This window comes from Pleurodeles waltl, chromosome 7 (assembly GCF_031143425.1).
Source record: "Pleurodeles waltl isolate 20211129_DDA chromosome 7, aPleWal1.hap1.20221129, whole genome shotgun sequence".
In the NCBI taxonomy this organism is placed as follows: domain Eukaryota; kingdom Metazoa; phylum Chordata; class Amphibia; order Caudata; family Salamandridae; genus Pleurodeles; species Pleurodeles waltl.
Window position 1 is genome coordinate 1,349,002,057 of NC_090446.1, and position 17,250 is coordinate 1,349,019,306.

Below are 17,250 nucleotides of genomic sequence, written 5' to 3' on the forward strand. Positions count from 1 at the left end.
CCTCCCTCCCTCATCTTCTCAACCTTCCTTCCCTCTCCCTCCCTCCTCTTCTCAACCTTCCTTCCTTCCCTCCCTCCCCTCCCTCCCTCCTCTCTTCTCAACCTTCCTTCCTCTCCCTCCCTCCCTCCTCTTCTCAACCTTCCTTCCCTCCCTCCCTCCTCTTCTCAACCTTCCTTCCCTCCCTCTCCCTCCCTCCTCTTCTCAACCTTCCTTCCCTCCCTCCCTCCTCTTCTCAACCTTCCTTCCCTCCTTCCCTCCTCCTCCCTCCTCTTCTCAACCTTCCTTCCTCCTCCTCTCCACCTTCCCTCCCTCCCTCCCTCTTCTCAACCTTCCTCCCTCCTCTTCTCAACCTTCCTCCCTCCCTCCTCTTCTCAACCTTCCTTCCCTCCTCTTCTCAACCTTCCTTCCCTCCTCTTCTCAACCTTCCTTCCCTCCTCTTCTCAACCTTCCTCCTCCTCCCTCCCTCTCCCTCTTCTCAACCTTCCTTCCCTCCTCTTCTCAACCTTCCTTCCCTCCTCTTCTCAACCTTCCTTCCCTCCTCTTCTCAACCTTCCTTCCCTCCTCTTCCAACTTCCTCCTCCTCTTCAACCTTCCTTCCTCCCTCCCTCCTCCTCTCCTCAACCCTCCTCCTCTTCTCAACCTTCCTTCCCTCCTCTTCTCAACCTTCCTTCCCTCCCTCCTTCTCAACCTTCCTCCCTCCTCTTCTCAACCTTCCTTCCCTCCCTCCTCCTCCTCTCAACCTTCCTTCCTCCCTCCTCCTTCTCAACCTTCCTTCCCTCCCTCCCTCCTCTTCTCAACCTTCCTTCCCTCACCTCCCTCAACCTTCCCTCTCTTCTCAACCTTCCTCCCTCCCTCCTCTTCTCAACCTTCCTCCCTCCCTCCTCTTCTCCAACCTTCCTTCCCTCCCTCCCTCCTCTTCTCAACCTTCCTTCCCTCCCTCCTCATCCTCAACCTTCCTTCCCTCCCTCCTCTTCTCAACCTTCCTTCCCTCCTCCTCTCTCACAACCTTCCTTCCTCCTCTCTCACCTTCCTTCCCTCCCTCTCTCACCTTCCTCCTCCCTTCTCACCTTCCTTCCCTCCCTCTTCTCAACTCCTCCCTCCCTCTCTCACAACCTCTCCAACCTCTCCCTCCTCCTCCTCAACTTCTTCCTCTTCCTTCCCTTCCTCCTCTTCTTCTTCTCAACCTTCCTCTCCCTCCCTCTCTTCTTCTCAACTTCCTACCCTCCCTCCTCTTCTTCTTCTCAACCTTCCTTCCCTCCCTCCCTCCTCTTCTCAACCTTCCTCCCTCCCCTCCTCTTCTCATCTTCTCAACCTCCCTTCCAACCTTCCTCCCTCCTCTCCTTCTCACCTCCTCCCTCCCTTCTCAACTCAATCCTTCCCTCCCTCCCTCCTCTTCTCACCTTCCTTCCCTCCCTCCTCTCACCTTCCTCCCTCCCTCCCTCCCCCTCTTCTCAACCTTCCTCCCTCCCTCCTCTTCTCAACCTTCCTTCCCTCCTCTTCTTCTTCTCTTCTCAACCTTCCTCCCTCCCTCCCTCCTCCTCTTCTCAACCTTCCTTCCCTCCCTCCTCTTCTCAACCTTCCTTCTTTCCCTCCCTCCTCTTCTCAACCTTCCTTCTTCCCTCCCTCCTCTTCTCAACCTTCCCTTCCTCCCTCCTCCCTCCCTCCTCTTCTCAACCTTCCTTCCCTCCTCAACCTTCCTTCCTTCCCTCCCTCCCTCCTCTTCTCAACCTTCCTTCCTTCCCTCCCTCCTCTTCTCAACCTTCCTTCCCTCCCTCCTCTTCTTCTCAGCCTTCCTTTCCTTCTCCTTTCCTTCCCTCCCTCCCTCCTTCTCATCCTTCCTTCCCTCCCCCTCCTCTTCTTCTTCTCAACCTTCCTTCCTTCCCTCCCTCTTCTTCTTCTTCTCAACCTTCCCTCCTCCTCTCTTCTTCTTCTCAACCTTCCCTCCCTCCTCTTCTTCTTCTTCTCAACCTTCCCTCCCTCCTCCTCCTCTTCTTCTTCTTCTCAACCTTCCCTCCCTCCTCTCTTCAACCTTCCTCCTCTCTTCTCAACCTTCCCTCCCTCCTCTTCTCAACCTTCCCTCCTCTTCTCTCTCAACCTTCTCCTTCCTCCCTCTTCTTCTTCTTCTTCTTCTTCTTCTTCTCTTCTCAACCTCCTCCCTCCCTCTTCTCAACCTTCCTTCCCTCCCTCCCTCCTCTTCTTCTTCTTCTTCTTCTCACCTCCTTCCTCCCCTCCTCTTCTTCTTCTTCTTCTTCTCAACCTTCCTCCCTCCCCCTCCCTCCTCTTCTCAACTTCCTTCCCTCCCTCCTCTTCTCAACCTTCCTTCCTTCCTCCCTCCCTCCTCTTCTCACCCTCCTTCCTTCCTTCCCTCCCCTCCTCTTCTCAACCTTCCTTCCTTCCTTCCCTCCCTCCTCTTCTCAACCTTCCTTCCTTCCCTCCCTCCCTCTTCTCAACCTTCCTTCCTTCCCTCCCTCCCTCTTCTCAACCTTCCTTCCCTCCCTCCCTCCTCTTCTCAACCTTCCTTCCCTCCCTCCTCCTCTTCTCAGCCTTCCTTCCTCCCTCCTCTCTCCCTTCCTTCCCTCCCTCTCTTCCTTCCATCCTTCCTCCCTCCTCTCTTCTCAGCCTTCCTTCCCTCCCTCCTCTTCTCTCATCCTTCCTTCCCTCCTCTCTCTCCTTCCTCCTCCCTCCCTCCTCTTCTTCTTCTCAACCTTCCTTCCTTCCCTCCTCTTCTTCTTCTCAACCTTCCTTCCTTCCCTCCTCTTCTCAACCTTCCTTCCTTCCCTCCCTCCTCTTCTTCTTCTTCTTCTTCTTAACCTTCCTTCCCTCCTCTTCTTCTCAACCTTCCTTCCTTCCCTCCCTCCTCTTCTTCTTCTTCTTCTTCTTCTTCTCAACCTTCCTTCCCTCCTCTTCTTCTCAACCTTCCTTCCCTCCTCTTCTTCTCAACCTTCCCTCCCTCCTCTTCTTCTTCTCAACCTTCCCTCCCTCCTCTTCTTCTTCTCAACCTTCCTTCCCTCCCTCCTCTTCTTCTGCTCAACCTTCCTTCCTTCCCTCCTCTTCTTCTGCTCAACCTTCCTTCCTTCCCTCCTCTTCTTCTGCTCAACCTTCCTTCCCTCCCTCCTCTTCTTCTTCTTCTCAACCTTCCTTCCCTCCTCTTCTTCTTCTTCTTCTCAACCTTCCTTCCTTCCCTCCCTCTTCTTCTTCTTCTTCTTCTTCTTCTTCTTCTCAACCTTCCTTCCCTCCCTCCTCTTCTTCTTCTTCTCAACCTTCCCTCCCTCCTCTTCTTCTCAACCTTCCCTCCCTCCTCTTCTTCTCAACCTTCCCTCCCTCCTCTTCTTCTTCTCAACCTTCCCTCCCTCCTCTTCTTCTTCTCAACCTTCCTTCCCTCCTCTTCTTCTCAACCTTCCTTCCCTCCTCTTCTTCTCAACCTTCCTTCCCTCCTCTTCTTCTCAACCTTCCTTCCCTCCTCTTCTCAACCTTGCTTCCCTCCTCTTCTTCTCAACCTTCCCTCCCTCCCTCCCTCCTCTTCTTCTTCTTCTTCTTCTCAACCTTCCTTCCCTCCCTCCCTCCTATTCTTCTCAACCTTCCTTCCCTCCCTCCCTCCTCTTCTCAACCTTCCTTCCTTCCCTCCCTCCTCTTCTTCTCAACCTTCCTTCCCTCCCTCCTCTTCTTCTCAACCTTCCTTCCCTCCCTCCTCTTCTTCTCAACCTTCCTTCCCTCCCTCCCTCCTCTTCTCTTCTCTTCTCTTCTCTTCTCTTCCTTCCTTCCCTCCCTCCTCTTCTTCTCTTCCTTCCTTCCCTCCCTCCCTCTTCTTCTCTTCCTTCCTTCCTTCCCTCCTCTTTTCCTTCCCTCCCTCCCTCCCTCCTCTTCTCAACCTTCCTTCCCTCCCTCCTCTTCTCAACCTTCCTTCCCTCCCTCCCTCCTCTTCTCAACCTTCCTTCCCTCCCTCCCTCCCTCCCTCCTCTTCTCAACCTTCCTTCCCTCCCTCCTCTTCTCAACCTTCCTTCCCTCCCTCCCTCCCTCCTTCCTCTTCTTCTTCTTCTTCTTCTTCTTCTCAACCTTCCTTCCCTCCCTACCTCCTCTTCTTAACCTTCCTCCCTCCCTCCCTCCTCTTCTCAACCTTCCTTCCCTCCCTCCCTCCCTCCTCTTCTCAACCTTCCTTCCCTCCCTCCCTCCCTCTTCTCAACCTTCCTTCCCTCCCTCCCTCCCTCTTCTCAACCTTCCTTCCCTCCCTCCCCCTCCCTCCCTCTTCTCAACCTTTCTTCTCAACCTTCCTTCCCTCCCTCCCTCTTCTCAACCTTCCTTCCTTCCCTCCCTCCCTCCCTCTTCTCAACCTTCCTTCCCTCCCTCCCTCCTCTTCTCAACCTTCCTTCCCTCCCTCCCTCCTCTTCTCAACCTTCCTTCCCTCCCTCCCTCCTCTTCTCAACCTTCCTTCCTCCCTCCTCTTCTTCTCAACCTTCCTTCCCTCCCTCCCTCCCTCCTCTTCTCAACCTTCCTTCCTTCCTTCCCTCCCTCCCTCCCTCCCTCCTCTTCTCAACCTTCCTTCCCTCCCTCCCTCCTCTTCTCAACCTTCCTTCCCTCCCTCCCTCCTCTTCTCAACCTTCCTTCCTTCCTTCCTTCCTTCCTTCCCTCCCTCCCTCCTCTTCTCAACCTTCCTTCCTTCCTTCCCTCCCTCCCTCCCTCCCTCCCTCCTCTTCTCAACCTTCCTTCCCTCCCTCCCTCCTCTTCTCAACCTTCCTTCCCTCCTTCCCTCCCTCCCTCCTCTTCTCAACCTTCCTTCCCTCCTTCCCTCCCTCCCTCCTCTTCTCAACCTACCTTCCTTCCCTCCCTCCCTCCTCAACCTACCTTCCTTCCCTCCCTCCCTCCTCTTCTCAACCTACCTTCCTTCCCTCCCTCCCTCCTCTTCTCAACCTACCTTCCTTCCCTCCCTCCCTCCCTCTTCCCAACCTTCCTTCCCTCCCTCCCTCCCTCTTCCCAACCTTCCCTCCCTCCCTCCCTCTTCCCAACCTTCCCTCCCTCCCTCCCTCTTCCCAACCTTCCCTCCCTCCCTCCTCTTCTCAACCTTCCTTCCCTCCTCTTCTCAACCTTCCTTCCCTCCTCTTCTCAACCTTCCTTCCCTCCTCTTCTCAACCTTCCTTCCCTCCTCTTCTCAACCTTCCTTCCCTCCTCTTCTCAACCTTCCTTCCCTCCTCTTCTCAACCTTCCTTCCCTCCTCTTCTCAACCTTCCTTCCCTCCTCTTCTCAACCTTCCTTCCCTCCTCTTCTCAACCTTCCTTCCCTCCTCTTCTCAACCTTCCTTCCCTCCTCTTCTCAACCTTCCTTCCCTCCTCTTCTCAACCTTCCTTCCCTCCTCTTCTCAACCTTCCTTCCCTCCTCTTCTCAACCTTCCTTCCCTCCTCTTCTCAACCTTCCTTCCCTCCTCTTCTCAACCTTCCTTCCCTCCTCTTCTCAACCTTCCTTCCCTCCTCTTCTCAACCTTCCTTCCCTCCTCTTCTCAACCTTCCTTCCCTCCTCTTCTCAACCTTCCTTCCCTCCTCTTCTCAACCTTCCTTCCCTCCCCTTCTCAACCTTCCTTCCCTCCCTCCTCTTCTCAACCTTACTTCCCTCCTCTTCTCAACCTTACTTCCCTCCTCTTCTCAACCTTACTTCCCTCCTCTTCTCAACCTTACTTCCCTCCTCTTCTCAACCTTACTTCCCTCCTCTTCTCAACCTTACTTCCCTCCTCTTCTCAACCTTACTTCCCTCCTCTTCTCAACCTTCCTTTCCTCTTCTGGAAGTGCTTTAGTTATATGCAGGGCCATTGGAATTATATGGCAGGAAAATACATAATTATGAAGAAGTGTTGACCTATTCATGTGTCCAAAAAAAATCCAGTTATGAATTTGAAATGCCAATAGCTCCAATTCAAGCAAATGTGAGACCTATTCCATTACAAATGCTTGTTTGTACAATGCACCCAAGTAGAAGTGACCATTACATCACAAGCACTACAACTCACTTACCTCAACAAGATGGTAACTTACATTGGGGTAAATTACATCATATTACATTTATAATGCAAATATTGGTGGATGATGGTTGGTGGAGTTTAGGTAAGGGGTTTTTAGAGTTTAGGAGTGGTTATGGTTAAAGTATAATATAAGAACTACTTTAAAAATTACAATATATGGAAAATGTCACTTACCAGGTTCACATGCTGTGCATTATCCTTCCATCTAGTGTTGGGCTCGGAGTGTTACAAGTTGTTTTTTTTCGAAGAATTATTTTCGAGTCACGGGACCGAGTGGCTCCTCTCTTTCGGCTCCATTGCGCATGGGCGTCAACTCCATCTTAGATTGTTTTCCCCGCAGAGGGTAAGGTAGGAGTTGGTAAAGTAAGAATACTAGAGGTGCCCATGCAATGGAGTAGGAATGTATGTACATATTGTGTATCAAAGGAATGTTTATTTACATATTTACAATTTACATGCAACTAAAACGGCTACAGGCTCCCAGGGAGGTGGGAGGGCGCATGTGAATCTGCAGCGCAACATGCCACGAACAGATGTACACTGTGTAAGTGACATTTTCTGGTCGATGGCATGTGTAGCTGCAGATACACATGCTGTGCATAGACTACAAAGCAGTAATCTCCCCAAAAGCGGTGGTCAGCCTGTAGGAGTTAAAGTTGTCTGAAATAATGTTCTCAGTACAGCCTGTCCTACTGTGGCTTGTTGTGTTGCCAACACATCTACACAGTAATGCTTAGTGAATGTATGGGGCGTAGACCAGATGGCTGCCTTACAAATTTCTGTCATTGGTATATTTCCAAGAAAAGCCATTGTGGCGCCTTTTTTCCTAGTGGAATGTGCCCTTGGAGTAATGGGTAATTCTCTCTTAGCTTTAAGGTAACAGGTCTGAATACATTTGACTATCCATCTGGCAATGCCCTGTTTGGATATAGGGTTACATGCGTGAGGTTTTTGGAAAGCTACGAATAATTGTTTTGTTTTCCGAAATTGTTTTGTTCTGTCAATGTCAGTGCCCTTTCTGCTATGGATTCTGGTTGTGGAAAGAAGACTGGAAGTTCCACAGTTTGGTTTAGATGAAACGGTGATATGACTTTTGGGAAAAATGTTGGATTTGTACGGAGAACCACTTTATGTTTATGTATCTGAATAAAGGGTTCTTGGATAGTAAATGCCTGTATTTCGCTAACTCTTTGTAGAGAAGTGATGGCTATTAGAAAGGCTACTTTCCAAGTCAAGAATTGGATTTGACAAGAATGCATGGGTTCAAAAGGTGGACCCATGAGTGGTGTTAGTACAATATTAAGATTCCACGAAGGTACTGGTGGTGTTCTTGGGGATATGATTCTTTTTAGTCCCTCCATAAAGGCTTTGATAACTGGGATTCTACAAAGCAATTTTGTATGTGTAATCTGCAAATAAGCAGATATTGCAGCGAGATGGATTTTAATGGAAGAAAAAGCAAGATTTGCTTTTTGTAAGTGTAGTAAATAACTTACAATGTTTTGTATGGAGGCGTTTAGCGGCGTAATTTGATTAGCCTGGCAGTAGAAAACAAACCTTTTCCATTTATTAGCATAATGCCTTGTTGTGGGTTTTCTTGCTTGTTTAATGACCTCCATACACTCTTTGGAAAGTATTAGGTATCCAAATTCTAAGATTTCAGGAGCCAGATTGCTAGGTTGAGCGATGCTGGATTCAGGTGTCTGATCTGTTGTTTGTGTTGCGTTAACAGATCTGGTCTGTTTGGTAGTTTGATGTGTGGTACTACTGAGAAGTCCAACAGTGTGGTGTACCACGGTTGGCGAGCCCACGTTGGTGCTATGAGTATTAGTTTGTTTTGACTCATTTTGTTGACCAGAAAAGGAATGAGCGGGAGAGTGGGAAAAGCGTAAGCAAATATCCCTGACCAGCTGATACATAGAGCAATGCCCTTGGACTGAGGGTGTGGGTATCTGGACGCAAAGCTTTGGCATTTTACGTTTTCTTTTGTTGCAAACAGATCTATGATTGGTGTCCCCCAGTGGTAGAAGTGATCTTTTAGAATTTGGGGATGTATTTCGTGAGACTGTTGGTGATCTCAACTGAGATTGTCGGCTAGCCGATTGTGAATGCCTGGTATATATTGTGCTATCAGGTGAATGTTGTTGTGAATTGCGCTAGGATACACAGTTGTGACGAGTGTGTCCCCCCTTGTTTGTTTAAAAAATACATTGTTGTCATATTGTCTGTCTTGACAAGGATATGTTTGTGGGCTATACGGGGCTGAAAGGCTTTTAGTGCTAGAAAGACTGCTAGCAGTACTAAATGATTTATGTGAAGTTGTTTTTGCTGATTGTCCCATTGACCTTGCATGCTGTGACTGTTGAGGTGTGCTCCCCACCCAATCATGGAGGTGTCCGTTGTGATAATGGCGTGAGGTACTGGGTCTTGAAAAGGCCGCCCTTTGTTTAAATTTACATGGTTCCACCATTAAAGCGAAGTGTGTGTTTGGCGGTCTATCAACACTAGATCTTGGAGTTGACCCTGTGCCTGCGTCCATTGTTTTGCTAGGCACTGTTGTAAGGCCTGCATGTGTAGTCTTGCATTTGGGACAATAGCTATGCATGAGGACATCATGCCTAGTAGTTTCATCACAAACCTGACTGTATATTGTTGGTTTGATTGCATGCTTGATTTTATATTTTGAAACGACTGGACTCTGTGGACTTGGAGTGGCAATTGCTCTTTGCGTGTTGAGTGTTGCTCCCAAGTATTGTTGCATTTGGGATGGTTTAAAATGGGATTTTTGGTAATTTATAGAAAACCCTAGTTTGTGCAGAGTATCTATTACATATTGCGTGTGATTTTGACATGGTTGTTGGCTTTTATTAGCCAATAGTCTAGATACGGGAATACGTGCATGTGATTTCTCCTTATATGAGCTGCTACTACGGCTAGGCATTTTGTAAATACTCTGGGGGCCGTTGTTTTTCCAAATGGCAACACTTTGAATTGGTAATGTTTGCCTTGTATTACAAACCTGAGGTATTTCCTGTGAGATGGATGGATGGGTGGGTATGTGAAAATACGCATCCTTTAGATCCAGAGTTATCATGTATTCCCCTTGTTTTAGTAAAGGGACTACATCCTGTAGTGTTACCATGTGGAAATGATCTGATTTGATGAAGAGATTCAGTGTTCTGAGATCTAAAATAGGACTTAACGTTTTGTGTTTCTTTGGGATGAGGAAATACAGGGAGTAAACCCCTGTTCCTCTCTGGTGATAAGGTACCAGTTCTATGGCTTATTTTGCTAGTAGTGCTTGGACTTATATGTGTAATAGGTTTAAGTGTTGTATTGACATTCTGTGCGTTCTTGGGGGAACATCTGGAGGGAATCTTGTGAACTCTATGCAGTAACCATGTTGGATAATTGATAGAACCCAGGTGTCTGTGGTAATTTGTGTCCAATTGTGGTGTTATTTCGTTAATCTCCCCCCCACTGGTTATGTGTGTTGGGGAAGTGTGACATTGAAGTCACTGCTTGCTACCAGGGGTCTGCTTGGTAGGCTGGAATTTCCCTTTTCCTCTTGGGAACTGTCCTCTGTAGGAACCACGAAACCCCCCTCTCTGGTACTGAAATTGGTAAGTGGGTTTTGTTTGGGAGGTAGATGGTTTTGATGGTTGCTGTCTAAACCCTCCCCTAAATTGTGGTTTCCTCAATGTTCCCCTGTATTGAGAGGAGTAGAGCACGTCCATGGCTTTGGCCGTGTCCTCCTTCATTTTTTCAATTGCGGTTCCCACTTGTGGGCCGAATAGTTGCTGTTGATTAACCCCTTCGCTGCCAGGCCTTTTCCCCCTCCTGTGCCAGGCCTTTTTTTGCCTATTTGGGGCAGTTCGCGCTTAGGCCCTCATAACTTTTTGTCCACATAAGCTAACCAAGCCAAATTTGCGTCCTTTTTTTCCAACATCCTTGGGATTCTAGAGGTACCCAGACTTTGTGGGTCCCCCTGAAGGAGGCCAAAAAATTGGCCAAAATACAGGGAAAATTTCGTTTTTTTCAAAAAAAATTGGAAAAAGTGGCTGCAGAAGAAGGCTTGTGGTTTTTCCCCTGAAAATGGCATCAACAAAGGGTTTGCGGTGCTAAACTCAGCAGCTTCCCAGCTTTCAGGAACAGGCAGACTTGAATCAGAAAACCCAATTTTTCAACACAATTGTGGCATTTTACTGGGACATACCCCATTTTTGCTAATTTTTGTGCTTTCAGCCTCCTTCCAGTCAGTGACAACAATGGGCATGAAACCAATGCTGGATCCCAGAAACCTAAACATTTCTGAAAAGTAGACAAAATTCTGAATTCAGCAAGGGGTCATTTGTGGAGATCCTACAAGGGTTTCCTACAGAAAATAACAACTGAAAAAGAAACATATTGAAATTGAGGTGAAAAAAACATAAATGTTTCTCTACGTTTTACTCTGTAACTTTTCCCTGCAATGTCAGATTATCGAAAGCAATATACCGTTACGTCTGCTGGACTCCTTTGGTTGCGGGGATATATAGGGCTTGTAGGTTCATCAAGAACCCAAGGAACCCAGAGCCAATAAATGAGCTGCACCCTGCAGTGCGTTTTCATTCTATACCGGGTATACAGCAATTCATTTGCTGAAATATAAAGAGTAAAAAATTGCTATCAAGAAAGCCTTTGTATTTCCAAAAAGGGCACAAGATAAGGTGTTGAGGAGCAGTGGTTATTTGCACATCTCTGAATTCCGGGGTGACCATACTAGCATGTGAATTACAGGGCATTTCTCAAATAGATGTCTTTTTTACACACTCTCCTATATTTGGAAGGAAAAAATGTAGAGAAAGACAAGGGGCAATAACACTTGTTTTGCTAATCTATGTTCCCCCAAGTCTCCCGATAAAAAAAAGATACCTCACTTGTGTGGCTAGGCCTAGCGCCCGCGACAGGAAACGCCCCAAAGCGCAACGTGGACACATCCAATTTTTTGAAAGAAAACAGAGGTGTTTTTTGCGAAGTGCCTACCTGTAGATTTTGGCCTCTAGCTCAGCTGGCACCTAGGGAAACCTGCCAAACCTGTGCATTTCTTAAAACTAGAGACCTAGGGGAATCCAAGATGGGGTGACTTGCGGGGCTCGGACCAGGTTCTGTTACCCAGAATCCTTTGCAAACCTCAAAATGTGGCTAAAAAAACACATGTTCCTCACATTTCTGTGGCAGAAAGTTCTGGAATCTGAGATGAGCCACTAATTTCCTTCCACCCAGCGTTCCCCCAAGTCTCCCGATAAAAATGATACCTCACTTGTGTGGGTAGGCCTAGCGCCCGCGACAGGAAACGCCCCAAAGCGCAACGTGGACACATCCAAATTTTTGGAAGAAAACAGAGGTGTTTTTTGCAAAGTGCCTACCTGTAGATTTTGGCCTCTAGCTCAGCCGGCACCTAGGGAAACCTACCAAACCTGTGCATTTCTGAAAACTAGAGACCTAGGGGAATCCAAGGAGGGGTGACTTGCGGGGCTCGTACCAGGTTCTGTTACCCAGAATCCTTTGCAAACCTCAAAATTTGGCAAAAAAAAACACATGTTCCTCACATTTCTGTGGCAGAAAGTTCTGGAATCTGAGAGGAGCCACAAATTTCCTTCCACCCAGCGTTCCCCCAAGTCTCCCGATAAAAATGATACCTCACTTCTGTGGGTAGGCCTAGCGCCCACGAAAGGAAATGGCCCAAAACACAACGTGGACACAACATATTTTTTTTATAAAAAGCAGTGCCTACCTGTAGATTTTGGCCTGTAGCTCAGCCGGCACCTGGGGAAACCTAGCAAACCAGTGCATTTTTGAAAACTAGAAACCCAGGGGAATCCAAGATGGGGTGACTTGCGGGGCTCTGACCAGGTTATGTTACCCAGAATCCTTTGCAAACATCAAAATTTGGCCAAAAAAACACTTTTTCCTCTCATTTCGGTGACAGAAAGTTCTGGAATCTGAGAGGAGCCACAAATTTCCTTCCACCCAGCGTTCCCCTAAGTCTCTCGATAAAAATGGTACCTCACTTCTGTGGGTAGGCCTAGCGCCCACGAAAGGAAATGGCCCAAAACACAACGTGGACACAACACAACGGGGTCGCTCCCCCTGCGTGACATTGGCGCCAAAAAACAAATCCCAGGTGCCTAGTCGTTTCTGCCCCCTTGGGGGCAGATTGACTTAAAATCGGCCAATCTGACCTAAATCGGCCAATCTGCCCCCAGGGGGGCAGAAATGGTCTAAATACAATTTGCCCCCCTGGGGAGCGACCCTAGCCTGATGGGTCGCTCCCCATCTCTAAAAAAAACAAACAAACAAAAAACAAAAAAAATAAAATAAATTGCCCTGGCGCCTAGAGGTTTCTGCCCCACCTGGGGGCAGATCGGCCTAATAATAGGCCGATCTGCCCCCGGGGGGGGCAGAAATGGCCTAAAATAAATTTGCCCCCCCAGGGAGCGACCCTTGCCTAAGGGGTCGCTCCCCTTGCGTCAAATTCACGCAAAGAAAAAACTCCCTGGTGTCTAGTGGTTTCTGCCCCCCTTGGGGGCAGATTGGCCTCATCAAAATAGGCCAATCTGCCCCCAAGGGGGGCAGAAATGGCCTAAATATAATTTTCCCCCAAGGGGAGCGACCCTTGCCTAGCGCGATTGGGGAGGCCCCTGTGACAAATCAGCGCACGCTCGCGGACGTCACAGGTGGGGGGGGGTTTGGGTGGAAGGGGAATGTGTTCCCCTTCCATCCCCGCCATGGGGGGGAGGGGGGTGCACGGGGGGGGCGCGCTAGCACTCCCCCAATTAACCTGTGCCTTGGACGAGATGATCTCGTCCAAGGCACAGGGGAACTGTAGCCTTGGACGAGATCATCTCGTCCAAGGCATAGAAGCGGTTAAAAGGCATATTCAGTACCGCTTGCTGTATCTCTGGTTTAAACCCAGAACTTCGCAGCCATGCATGCCTCCCAATTGTTACTGCTGTATTTACAGTTCGTGCCGCTGTATCAGTAGAGTCTATTGCAGAGCGGATCTGGTTATTTGATATGGCCTGTCCCTCTTCAACCACTTGTTGGGCACGTTTTGATGCTCTTGAGGGAGGTGCTGGATGATGTCTTGCATCTCGTCCCAATGTGCTCGGTCGTATCGGGCAAGGAGGGCTTGTGAGTTGGCGATTCGCCATGATTGGCTGCCTGCGATGCCACTCTTTTCCCAGCCGTGTCAAATTTATGACTTTCCTTATCAGGGGGTGGCGCATCCCCTGATGACCGAGTTAGCCCGTTTTCTTGCAGCCCCCACAACCACTGAGTCCGGAGGGAGCTGTTGTGTAATAAACACAGGGTCCGACGGGGGCGGTTTATATTTTTTCCTCAACCCTTGGCGTGATTGCTCTCCCTTTCACTGGTTCTTGGAAAACCTGTTGTGAATGTTTAAGCATGCCCGGTAACATTGGCAGGCTTTGATACAATGCATGCGTGGATGCCAGAGTGTTAAACAGGAAGTCGTCTTCCACTGGTTCTGAGTGCATTGTTACATTGTGAAATGTTGCTGCTCTAGTCAGTACCTGTGTGTAGGACGTACTGTCCTCTGTTGGCGAAGGTTTTGTCGGATAACACTCTGTACTATTGTCCGAAACTGGTGGGTCGTATAGATCCCAGGGGTCCGCATCATCTTGAGTCATCCCAGTATGTGTGGGTGACTGTGCCATTGGTGTACCCACTGGTGACAACTGTGGAGATTGAAGTGGGGACGTTTGTGGTGAGAACTGTGGTAGTGGTGATCTTTGTCTAACCACTTTGGCCGCATCTTTGTCTCGTGAAAAGTCAGTTTTCTTTTGGACTTGAGGGAGGGATAGTTTGTATCTTCCCCGTAAGTTTCTGGATTTCTAGCCTTTGCTGAGTTTGATCATACTCTTCTAGATCCAGTTCCTGCTCAAATCTGTGCTTTTCTTTGAGCTGTAGAGAGAGCCCCTGCTCTTCCGTGTAGGACGCCTTTTTCGGCTCCGAAGCCGGTGTTTTCAGTATCAAAACCCCGATAGAGATTGTTGGTTTCGGCTCAAAGTGGCTTTTTCGAGGTTTACTCGATTCGATGCAGACTCTTTTCGGTGCCGGTTTCTCGACCGGAGTCGGAAGTCTTCGGCACTGATTTGGCCTTTTCCGGTGCCGATGTTACTTGGTCACCGTCCTTTCTGTGGGCTGAGCCATGGCCTTCCGGCAGTGGCGTCCCCGAGGCCTTTTGTTTCTTGACCTGACCTTGGGTGTGGGACGGGGCAGGTGTACTCACTTTTTGTGCCGCCGTCGGTAGTCGATCTCCGTCAGATTCATACGAGTCAGAACCTTGGATGGATATCCGCATCTCTTCTTCCTCGGCGTCGGGATGCTGCAACTGTTTCGACGCCATCTGTAACTGTCTTGCGCGTCGATCTCTTAAGGTCTTCTTGGATCAAAACGCTCTGCAGGCCTCGCAAGTATCCTCTCTGTGTTTGGGCGATAAACACAGGTTACAGACCTGATGCTGGTCTGTGTAAGGATACTTGGCGTGGCACTTCGGACAGAAACGGGTCCTGTCCATTAGTTCTTTGTCGACGGGTGTGGTTGGGCCGACCAGGTCTCGATTAAGTGCGGAAGCCCCAAAGGGCCGCCGAAGAGGTCTTGTAGTCGGTGCCGATGTGATGATAAAAAACCGGTCCCGAACGCAAACAATAACGACGAATTTCGATGATTTTCTAAGTTTCCCCGATTCGAATTACGGAGCGAAGAGGAACACATCCGAACCCGATGGCGGAAAGAAAACAATCTAAGATGGAGTCGACGCCCATGCGCAATGGAGCCGAAAGGGAGGAGCCACTTGGTCCAGTGACTCGAAAAGACTTCTTCGAAGAAAAACAACTCGTAACACTCCGAGACCAACACTAGATGGCAGGATAATGCACAGCATGTGTATCTGCAGCTACACATGCCATCGAACATATATATATTTAACTACAATATATTTCAATATATAGTTACGAGAAGGGTGGTAGGTGTGTTCTAGGTAGAACATTTTAATTTCTTATGGTTCAGGGTGGCAATGCTCTTTAAAGACATGGGTCTTCAATTTCTTTTTGAATTGCAGGAGGGATAAATCAGCTACGGTGGCAAGTTTTTTGAGATCATGGGTTAGGTGCACACTCTCTCTCACACTCATTCCTAATGGCAAATGCAGGGAGACTTGTGCAAATATTTTGAGTAACTGGCATAAGACCTAACAGCAGGCTAGAGAGAGATCAACTACTGAGAGTATTTAAAGATTTCATTTAAGTTACATACAAGGTTACTTAACACATCAAACACATTGCATAGTCAGACTGCCCTAGGTGTAGGCATGATAAGGAAGGAATTCTACTACACATGTTAAATGGCACTACATACACGTAACAACAAGACACTGGGTAAATTGCATTTTAAACGGGACAGGACAACATATGTAATTTTTATACTGACTGACGTATAACTTTCAAGAAACTAAACAAAGCTCTGAAAAGGGCGGCAAATCTTTGAGAGTATGTATACTCTTGATTCAATTTTGTGAAAATCAGAGTACACTGTTCCTATCTAGAGAAATTATCAGGGTGGACAATTATATATATATATGTATGTATATATATATATATATATATATATATATATATATATATATATATATATATATATACACAGGAGCAAGAACCCTCATGCATCACAATGGATGACTGGCTTCATCATTGGGACAGCTCCTCGTTAGGCTGGTACTGCAATGCCTAACGGTCTCCCCCCAAGGGGGAGCTCTTACCCGGGGTGCTTGAATAGTCGCACCTTCAAAATAGTTTGAAAAAAGAGGTGTCCAATTTGAAGAACCCAAAAATAAATGGAGTGAATAGAATGAATTAAAATTGGTTCTTCATCAATAAATATCACTCATGCTTTAATCAGTTTTATATGATGAAGACCAAGATTAAAAACAGAGTGGAGAGTCCGGGTGATAAATAATGGTCACCCTCTATCAAAACAAACGAGGATAAACACTATATGGTATCACTCGATGACAGGTCTACATGTTTCGCGTTGAGATGGTCCAGCCGGATCCTATGACGCTTCCTCAGGACCAATAGAAAATCTACTCCAAAATGTCAGAACTAATGTTCAACAATATCTAGGAAAAAGTAGTCACTTACTTAGTTCTACTTGTATAAAAGGTCGCCCATCCCCAATTTCAGGACAGTGCTAAAAGGATCACGGTCAGGAAAAGGAACTAATATTTTCTCATTCCTTAGTAGTCGGCTTCTTAACCTACCCTCGTGACCCGTGTCCTTGTCGAACAGAGTAGATTTATTTTGAGAAGCAGGTATGTTTGTCAATATTTCTTTATAAAGTGGCACATCATCTTGTAAACCATAAAACCCATAATATTTTGACGTGAATGGTTAGATGCTGGGGTAAGTAAAATGTTTTGTCTATGTTAAATTAAGACTTATTGCAACAATTCTAGACAGTAACTCTTTTTTATAGACTAGGTCGGATTGTGTTTTGGGGTTATTCCAGATGCAAAAGATCTTACTTAAAGAAGAAAATCTTTGAAGGATGAGCGTGAGGAGGTGAGATTAGAAATATTGTTGTGAAGGAGTACATTTCTGGACTATCAAACAAACACAGCAAAATACTTCAGAAGGAATACAATAGTTTTCAGATATGCAGCTCCCACTCCTATAATAGGATGATCATTCAAAATTGATTATCAGACCTGGGACCAGAAGTCTTCACTGTACCAGAGGAGAAACGTATTTCCTTCTCTTGCCAGATGTCTTCCCCATCAGAACCATCATCATCTTCATCATCAAACTGCTGTATCCGCTCTTTGCAGCAAATATCAAAGAGGTTGGCATTTGGCTGCAGGAGGAAAGAAAGGACAAGGAAATATCAGAAGGAAAACCACACTGTTTGAAAATATTTCAAGAGAACCAGAAAAGCTCATGCTAATACTTACACTGTCATCGTCAGCATGGAGTGAAAATGTAATGTTGGCTGTTTTATCGAAGGGTGCACTGTTAAGAAAAACAAAAAAAAAGTATTAAATGACAAAGTAAGAAAAAGGTGCGAACATGGAAATCAGTGGCTGGTCACCAAAAGTGGGAAATCAGTAATCAGAAATCACTTGAGTAATCTCTCTTGCTAACTGTGGGAAAACGGTTGCATGGCCACTGTGGCTCAGTGGCACA

At 47.5% G+C, this 17,250-nt stretch overlaps 1 protein-coding gene across 4 annotated transcripts in view; it reads right to left on the reverse strand.

Moving 5' to 3' along the window:
- Nucleotides 1-17,250, reverse strand: part of PPP6R1 (protein phosphatase 6 regulatory subunit 1) — a 745,577-nt gene that overhangs the window by 286,203 nt on the left and 442,124 nt on the right. For all 4 annotated transcript variants that reach the window (XM_069200760.1, XM_069200759.1, XM_069200761.1 and 1 more), the window contains 2 exons: nt 17,019-17,076; nt 16,776-16,921 (listed from right to left, as the gene is read on the reverse strand). In XM_069200760.1, coding sequence (XP_069056861.1) covers nt 16,776-16,921; nt 17,019-17,076 — 204 coding nt within the window. The remainder of the gene's footprint in view (nt 1-16,775; nt 16,922-17,018; nt 17,077-17,250) is intronic.